Here is a 10,094-nt window from a genome sequence, read left to right on the forward strand (position 1 = left end):
CAACTTCCTCTTCAGCTGTAACAACAGCAACAACTCCAGGTGCGACAAGTGCCGTGACAACACCAGTAGCAGCTGTCTCAACAACAGCAACACCAGTAACCTCAGGAACAGCAGCATCCTCTCCCATAACTTCACCAACAGTAACTTCCTCTTCAGCTGTAGCAACAGCAACAACTTCAGGTGCGACAAATGCCGTGACAACACCAGTAGCAGCTGTCTCAACATCAGCAACACCAGTAACCTCAGGAACAGCGGCATCCTCTCCCATAACTTCACCAACAGCAACAGCGTCTTCAGCTGTAACAACAGCACCAATTGCTCTAGCCTCCTCAACAACACCAGTAGCAGCTGTCTCAACAATAGCAACACCAGTAACCTCAGGAACAGCAGCATCCTCTCCCATAACTTCACCAACAGCAATTTCCTCTTCAGCTGTGGCAACAGCAACAACTTCAGGTGCGACAACTGCCGTGACAACACCAGTAGCAGCTGTCTCAACAACAGCAACACCATTAACCTCAGGAACAGCAGCATCCTCTCCCATAACTTCACCAACAGCAACGTCCTCTTCAGCTGTAGCAACAGCAACAACTTCAGGTGCGACGACTGCCGTGACAACACCAGTAGCAGCTGTCTCAACAACAGCAACACCAGTAACCTCAGGAACAGCAGCATCCTCTCCCATAACTTCACCAACAGCAATGTCCTCTTCAGCTGTAACAACAGCAACAATTGCCCTAGCCTCCTCGACAACACCAGTAGCAGCTGTCTCAACAACAGCAACACCATTAACCTCAGGAACAGCAACATCCTCTCCCATAACTTCACCAACAGCAACGTCCTCTTCAGCTGTAGCAACAGCAACAACTTCAGGTGCGACAACCGCCGTCACAACACCAGTAGCAGCTGTCTCAACAACAGCAGCACCAGTAACCTCAGGAACAGCAGCATCCTCTCCCATAACTTCACAAACAGCAACACAATCTTCAGCGGTAACCGTAGCAACAACTACAATTGCCCTAGCCTCCTCAACAACACCAGTAGCAGCTGTCTCAACAACAGCAACACAAGTAACCTCAGGAACAGCAGCATCCTCTCCCATAACTTCACCAACAGCAATGTCCTCTTCAGCTGTAACAACAGCAACAATTGCCCTAGCCTCCTCGACAACACCAGTAGCAGCTGTCTCAACAACAGCAACACCATTAACCTCAGGAACAGCAACATCCTCTCCCATAACTTCACCAACAGCAACTTCCTCTTCAGCTGTAACAACAGCAACAACTCCAGGTGCGACAAGTGCCGTGACAACACCAGTAGCAGCTGTCTCAACAACAGCAACACCAGTAACCTCAGGAACAGCAGCATCCTCTCCCATAACTTCACCAACAGTAACTTCCTCTTCAGCTGTAGCAACAGCAACAACTTCAGGTGCGACAAATGCCGTGACAACACCAGTAGCAGCTGTCTCAACATCAGCAACACCAGTAACCTCAGGAACAGCGGCATCCTCTCCCATAACTTCACCAACAGCAACAGCGTCTTCAGCTGTAATAACAGCACCAATTGCTCTAGCCTCCTCAACAACACCAGTAGCAGCTGTCTCAACAATAGCAACACCAGTAACCTCAGGAACAGCAGAATCCTCTCCCATAACTTCACCAACAGCAATTTCCTCTTCAGCTGTGGCAACAGCAACAACTTCAGGTGCGACAACTGCCGTGACAACACCAGTAGCAGCTGTCTCAACAACAGCAACACCATTAACCTCAGGAACAGCAGCATCCTCTCCCATAACTTCACAAACAGCAACACAATCTTCAGCGGTAACCGTAGCAACAACTACAATTGCCCTAGCCTTCTCAACAACACCAGTAGCAGCTGTCTCAACAACAGCAACACCATTAACCTCAGGAACAGCAACATCCTCTCCCATAACTTCACAAACAGCAACTTCCTCTTCAGCTGTAACAACAGCAACAACTCCAGGTGCGACAACTGCCGTGACAACACCAGTAGCAGCTGTCTCAACAACAGCAACACCAGTAACCTCAGGAACAGCAGCATCCTCTCCCATAACTTCACCAACAGTAACTTCCTCTTTAGCTGTAGCAACAGCAACAACTTCAGGTGCGACAACTGCCGTGACAACACCAGTAGCAGCTGTCTCAACAACCGCAACACCAGTAACCTCAGGAACAGCGGCATCCTCTCCCATAACTTCACCAACAGCAACAGCGTCTTCAGCTGTAACAACAGCACCAATTGCTCTAGCCTCCTCAACAACACCAGTAGCAGCTGTCTCAACAACAGCAACACCAGTAACCTCAGGAACAGCGGCATCCTCTCCCATAACTTCACCAACAGCAACAGCGTCTTCAGCTGTAACAACAGCACCAATTGCTCTAGCCTCCTCAACAACACCAGTAGCAGCTGTCTCAACAACCGCAACACCAGTAACCTCAGGAACAGCAGCATCCTCTCCCATAACTTCACCAACAGCAACAGCGTCTTCAGCTGTAACAACAGCACCAATTGCTCTAGCCTCCTCAACAACACCAGTAGCAGCTGTCTCAACAACCGCAACACCAGTAACCTCAGGAACAGCAGCATCCTCTCCCATAACTTCACCAACAGCAACGTCCTCTTCAGCTGTAGCAACAGCAACAACTTCAGGTGCGACAACTGCCGTGACAACACCAGTAGCAGCTGTCTCAACAACAGCAATACCAGTAACCTCAGCAACAGCAGCATCCTCTCCCATAACTTCACCAACAGCAACACAATCTTCAGCGGTAACCATAGCAACAACTACAAGTGCCCTAGCTTCCTCGACAACACAAGTAGCAGCTGTGTCAACAACAGCAATACCAGTAACCTCAGGAACAGCAGCTTCCTCTCCCATAACTTCACCAACAGCCTCTTCAGCTGTAACAGCAACAATTGCCCTAGTCTCCGCAACAACACCAGTAGCAGCTATGTCAACAACAGCAACACCAGTAACCTCAGCAACAGCAGCATCCTCTCCCATAACTTCACCAACAGCAACACAATCTTCAGCGGTAACCGTAGCAACAACTACAATTGCCCTAGCCTCCTCAACAACACCAGTAGCAGCTGTCTCAACAACAGCAACACCAGTAACCTCAGCAACAGCAGCATCCTCTCCCATAACTTCACCAACAGCCTCTTCAGCTGGAACATCAGCAACAACGGCAAGTGTGGCAGTTGCCTCTACAACAGCAGCACTTCTCACCTCAACAGTAGGATCTCCTGCATCAACAACAACACTCATAACCTCAACAACAACAGTAGCATCACCACCCATATCCACATCAACTGCAACATTATCTTCAGCTGCAATATCAGCAACTGCCTCTGTGACAGCTGTCTCATCAACAACAGCAGTCTCAACAACCACATCACCCCCGACAACAGCAGGCATTTCATTAACTACTACAGCAGCAACATCTGTCTCATCTCCATTAGTAATAGTAACCTCAGCAACAGCATCCTCACCCATAGCACCAACAACAATATCAATATCTTCCCCTGCAACATTATCAACAGCAGCAGGTGTAACAGTTGTCACCTCAACAACATCAATACCTCTTCCATCAACAGTATCATCTTCAGTAGCACCACAACTCCAAACGACCACATCACCAGCACCAACAGTTACATCAGCCACAACAGCAGGAACAACCCCAAGCATAGTTCCTGCAACGACTGTGAAATCAGCAGCGACAACAGCAATCGCTACAGCACAAACCTCACCTGCAACAGCGCTATCCTCAACAATAACTACAGCAGGTATTACAGCAATTACGGCATTGCAAACACCTACAAGTCTGCCGTTTCAGCTGTTACAACCACCACAGTACATCTGAAGAATTATTTAACACGTTTTGCTTTTTATATGGATGTCTTTAAATCCTGAAAATTATTTGCTGTCTTCAAATACTTTGGTGTCTTCGGATAAAAAAAATCACTGCCACGTCTTCAAATGGTGAATTTACTTAAGATTTTTCAAAACACTCAATATACTTTATTTTCTTCAAATACTGAACACATTTTGTCTTCTGAAGAAAACCTAATATGATCCTTCTTTGGTTCTTTTCGGTTAAGTCACGTCTAAAAATAAAATAATAAATTAAAATAATTAATTAAAAAAAAATTTTAGACGTGACTTAACCGAAAAGAACCAAAGAATAATTCCTGCAGTCACGAAAGCTCCTAAATTAAGACTAATATGATCCCTTGCACAATATTTCAAATGCGCATGATTTGTACTGCATATCGTGTATGCAGTATTGAAATCCACTCACGCACAAATTCCTCAAAAATTGTATATATATAGCAATACGTAGGGTTTTGTAATACCGATTATCAATGGTGTCACTAGACTACAAGTTCATTTATTAGATATAGCCCTGTGAGCCATACGGCTCTTAAGTCGGGTGCAACCGCAATAAACAAAATATGAACACAGAACATCTTAAAGCGACGACGCGTAATAGAAGCATCCTGGAATAAACCAGCAAATATATTTGTTTTATATTAAAATGCTGTGTACATCCAACATTGAGCCCAATGTAGAGCTATTGCATCACGTGATATCATTTATAGACTTTGGAATGATGCCTGCAGCAGCTACCACCTTTTTCAGCTGTAACCTATGATGGTTTTGGGCTGTTGGCCACAACTGTCTCGAGGCAATAACTGGCACAGAGAGGGAGAGGTGCTTCCTTCTAAAAGTTACTAGCTACTTTCAAACAATGGCTTAATGTCTAATTTTAAGCAAGGAGAGTGGTGGGCATTAAGGGACATTCGATAACACGTAAGGAGACTTAGGCAGGACACATCACGGGAACTGATGGTGATGTGGGAAAAATGTTTAAAGAAATACATGAACATGTGACATTAACGTCTTTGATCTCTTGGTTACAGGATCATCACCAGCGCCAACAGCTGCAATTATTGTGGCAACTACTCAGCCAAGCACAGAAAGTAAGCATTCTTTTAAATATATTTTGTTAATGTTAATTATTGATTTATTTTAGAAGCCTTTCTGGGTTATCTCAAATTTCTGGCTTACTCGAGTCTGGCTTTGCGAGGTGTTTTACTGTATATTACTGGCGTCGACACAGTGCTGTATTTTAGTAGCCTTCAAGTGGTCTACTACTGCTATTTCACTGTAGGGAGATAATTGCCATTATTTCACTGCAGGGTATAATATATATGCACAGCCCTTTTGTCATTCCGCTGCTGATCAGTGCAGGTTGGGAGGCCTTGGATTGGTTCAGATATCACTTCATACTTGCGGGAGCCGTGGTTAGGAGTTTAACTTGGGTACCTGGGTGCGTGACATAAAGGTATCTGCTAGTGGTATTTTACCATAGGGCAAATGAAAACTATTTGATGGACTAATTTATGTTACACAATGCTCACCCATTCCGACAATCGATTCGTGTTCTCTTTCTCTTTACCAAAGCACCAATTGTTCCTGTGACACAACCACTAATCAACGCACAAAAGTCAACCACCGTCTTCTCCACCAGCACAGGTGAACACGTTTTCTTAAATCTCTATGGTTGTGTTGTCGGTGTGCATGGAGAATGTAACTGCATCGACTTGGCAGTAAGTTTGCTGGTACAGAATGGTACAGAGCATGGCGAGAGAAATAGATTCATGGTGGGTGGGAGGGGTCAAACAGATTTTAGTCCATGCAATAAACGAAATTATTGTTCAAGACAACATAACCTTATTTTTATGTGTCTATAAATAATATATATTATTTAAGTCATATAAAAATGTATATTATTTGTATTATAAATGTCCAAAAACAAGAAAGAACATTGCACACTAACTCACCCAAGGACACACAGGTGCAATCATTGTGTCAACAGCGTACTCTACTGTTTTTGGACATTGATGTGTCTGAATGAATTAAATTTCACCAGTTCACTGATTGTGTAAGTCTATCATGTGCTCTGCCAGCAGCCACCTTGCACTGTCCACCTCACCATGTCAGGCTTCGTAAGGGTTTGCAAGCACAGGCTATGATTGAATGCAATGCAGTCTCAATGCAATCATTTTAGACTGGAAAAACTGAGGTGGGCTTTGTAGCCTCCTCAATATGGAGTCATGATCCGCCACTGTCCACAGTAGACCACTAACAACGAGGCATGAACTGAGAGATGTGGAAGACAAATGCTGCACAGAATGTGTTGCGTTTCACTGTTCGCAGGAACATTTGTTATTCTGATACAAGCGCACTAAAAATCACACTGCACACAACAAATAAAACTTAAAATCTCCAATGACATTGTCACAATTAGTAGATCATTTAAAAAGATGTGCCTGTCAGTTTTAGATTAAACGAATCAGCATAAGACAGGTCTTATCCCAAAAATAAAAGAGCTCTACTTTTGTAGCTTTACACATAGGCTGTCCCACACAAGTTTCAATGTTTTTTAATGAAAGAAAAAATACTTTAAAACCTTTGGCCATGAGCGCTCGAGTCAAGTAACAAGACAATCCCAGGATTTCTGACGTACACTTCAGACACATTAAATATGGAATCATGCAGTGGCTTTTTACTTGGGCTTAGGACGTCAACCAATTCGTCCAGGGGATAAACTTTCACGATGTACTCAGTCAAACGTATTATTTCATGTCACGTGAACTTGCTCTTTTTAAAATTATTTTCAAAATGTGCTTACATGAAATATATTGTTAACTATAATGGGACATTATGTAAAAAAGATATTATGTGATTCATATTTGAAATTCATTAAATGATTACATTGATTTTATGAAGTAATTTAAATTCCTGCACTAAGCTCATTTCAACGTGTGTATATTTTCAGGCACAACCCAATTAACAACAACCATTCCGGACACCACAAAGAACCCAACAACAACTGAAACATCAAGTGCCACAACTATTCTAACCACAGCACCAACAGCAATAACATTGGAATCGTCCACAGCAACTGTGGGCACATCTCATTCAACACTACCAATAACAACAGCAGGAACGATTACCTCAGCCATTACCACAACCACATCAGCAGCATCAACAAGCACCACAACTATTCCAACCACCACAGCACCAACAACAGCAATAATAACGCAATCGTCCACAGCAATAACAGCAGGGACGATTACCTCCGCCATTAGCACAAGCGCAGCCGCCCCAATCTCTTCTGCTTCAACTGAACCAGGAACTGCACCTTCATCAACAGCCCCAATCTCTTCTGTCTCAACTGCACCAGGAACTGTACCTTCATCAACAGCCCCAGTATCTTCTGCCTCAACTGCACCAGCAACTGCACCTTCATCAACAGTCTCAGTCTCTTCTGCCTCAACTGCACCAGGAACTACACTTTCATCAACAGCCCCAGTCTCTTCTGCCTCAACTGCACCAGGAACTGCACCTTCATCAACAGCCCCAGTCTCTTCTGCCTCAACTGCACCAGGAACTGCACCTTCATCAACAGCCCCAGTCTCTTCTGCTTCATCAACAGCCCCAGTATCTTCTGCTTCAACTGCACCAGGAACTGCACCTTCATCAACAGCCCCAGTCTCTTCTGCCTCAACTGCACCAGGAACGACACCTTCATCAATAGCCCCAGTCTCTTCTGCATCAACTGCACCAGTAACTGCACCTTCATCAACAGCCTCAGTCTCTTCTGCCTCAACTGCACCAGCGACTGCACCTTCATCAACAGCCCCAGTCTCTTCTGCCTCAACTGCAGCAGTAACTGCCCCTTCATCAACAGCCCCAGTCTCTTCTGCCTCAACTGCACCAGGAACTTCACCTTCATCAACAGCCCCAGTCTCTTCTGCCTCAACTGCACCAGCAACTGCACCTTCATCAACAGCCCCAGTCTCTTCTGCTTCAACTGCACCAGGAACTGCACCTTCATCAACAGCCCCAGTCTCTTCTGCTTCAACTGCACCAGTAACGGCCCCTTCATCAACAGCCCCAGTCTCTTCTGCTTCAACTGCACCAGTAACTGCCCCTTCATCAACAGCCCCAGTCTCTTCTGCCTCAACTGCACCAGGAACTGCACCTTCATCAACAGCTCCAGTCTCTTCTGCCTCAACTGCACCAGGAACTACACCTTCATCAACAGCCCCAGTCTCTTCTGCATCAACTGCACCAGTAACTGCACCTTCATCAACAGCCTCAGTCTCTTCTGCCTCAACTGCACCAGGAACTACACCTTCATCAACAGCCCCAGTCTCTTCTGCCTCAACTGCACCAGGAACTGCACCTTCATCAACAGCCCCAGTCTCTTCTGCATCAACTGCACCAGTAACTGCACATTCATCAACAGCCCCAGTCTCTTCTGCCTCAACTGCAGCAGTAACTGCCCCTTCATCAACAGCCCCAGTCTCTTCTGCCTCAACTGCACCAGGAACTTTACCTTCATCAACAGCCCCAGTCTCTTCTGCATCAACTGCACCAGGAACTGCACCTTCATCAACATCCCCAGTCTCTTCTGCCTCAACTGCACCAGCAACTGCACCTTCATCAACAGCCCCAGTCTCTTCTACTTCAACTGCACCAGTAACTGCCCCTTCATCAACAGCCCCAGTCTCTTCTGCCTCAACTGCACCAGGAACTGCACCTTCATCAACAGCTCCAGTCTCTTCTGCCTCAACTGCACCAGGAACTACACCTTCATCAACAGCACCAGTCTCTTCTGCATCAACTGCACCAGTAACTGCACCTTCATCAACAGCCCCAGTCTCTTCTGCCTCAACTGCACCAGGAACTACACCTTCATCAACAGCCCCAGTCTCTTCTGCCTCAACTGCACCAGGAACTGCACCTTCATCAACAGCCCCAGTCTCTTCTGCCTCAACTGCACCAGGAACTGCACCTTCATCAACAGCCCCAGTCTCTTCTGCCTCAACTGCACCAGTAACTGCCCCTTCATCAACAGCCCCAGTCTCTTCTGCCTCAACTGCACCAGGAACTACACCTTCATCAACAGCCCCAGTCTCTTCTGCCTCAACTGCACCAGGAACTGCACCTTCATCAACAGCCCCAGTCTCTTCTGCCTCAACTGCAGCAGTAACTGCACCTCCATCAACGGCCCCAGTCTCTTCTGCCTCAACTGCACCAGGAACTGCACCTTCATCAACAGCCCCAGTCTCTTCTGCCTCAACTGCACCAGGAACTGCACCTTCATCAACAGCCCCAGTCTCTTCTGCCTCAACTGCACCAGGAACTGCACCTTCATCAACAGCCCCAGTCTCTTCTGCCTCAACTGCACCAGTAACTGCCCCTTCATCAACAGCCCCAGTCTCTTCTGCCTCAACTGCACCAGTAACTGCACCTTCATCAACAGCCCCAGTCTCTTCTGCATCAACTGCACCAGTAACTGCACCTTCATCAACAGCCCCAGTCTCTTCTGCCTCAACTGCACCAGGAACTACACCTTCATCAACAGCCCCAGTCTCTTCTGCCGCAACTGCACCAGGAACTGCACCTTCATCAACAGCCCCAGTCTCTTCTGCCTCAACTGCACCAGGAACTACACCTTCATCAACAGCCCCAGTCTCTTCTGCCTCAACCGCACCAGGAACTGCACCTTCATCAACAGCCCCAGTCTCTTCTGCTTCAACTGCAACAGGAACTGCACCTTCATCAACAGCCCCAGTCTCTTCTGCCTCAACTGCACCAGGAACTGCACCTTCATCAACAGCCCCAGTCTCTTCTGCCTCAACTACAGCAGTAACTGCCCCTTCATCAACAGCCCCAGTCTCTTCTGCCTCAACTGCACCAGGAACTTCACCTTCATCAACAGCCGCAGTCTCTTCTGCATCAACTGCAACCGGAACTGCACCTTCATCAATAGCCCCAGTCTCTTCTGCCTCAACTGCACCAGCAACTGCACCTTCATCAACAGCCCCAGTCTCTTCTACTTCAACTGCACCAGTAACTGCCCCTTCATCAACAGCCCCAGTCTCTTCTGCCTCAACTGCACCAGCAACTGCACCTTCATCAACAGCCCCAGTCTCTTCTACTTCAACTTCACCAGTAACTGCCCCTTCATCAACAGCCCCAGCCTCTT

The 10,094-nt window shown here is 46.5% G+C and overlaps 1 protein-coding gene across 1 annotated transcript in view; it reads left to right on the forward strand.

Moving 5' to 3' along the window:
• The window catches only part of LOC144736153 (uncharacterized), a 114,661-nt gene extending 107,207 nt beyond the window's left edge, over positions 1–7,454 (forward strand). The window contains exons 7-9 of the mRNA XM_078618739.1: positions 4,951–5,010; positions 5,495–5,566; positions 6,873–7,454. Coding sequence (XP_078474865.1) covers positions 4,951–5,010; positions 5,495–5,566; positions 6,873–6,930 — 190 coding nt within the window. The 3' untranslated portion in view covers positions 6,931–7,454. The remainder of the gene's footprint in view (positions 1–4,950; positions 5,011–5,494; positions 5,567–6,872) is intronic.
• Positions 7,455–10,094: the final 2,640 nt, after the last annotated feature.

This window comes from Lampetra planeri, chromosome 59 (assembly GCF_965212315.1).
Source record: "Lampetra planeri chromosome 59, kcLamPlan1.2.h2, whole genome shotgun sequence".
NCBI classification, from domain to species: Eukaryota; Metazoa; Chordata; class Hyperoartia; order Petromyzontiformes; family Petromyzontidae; genus Lampetra; species Lampetra planeri.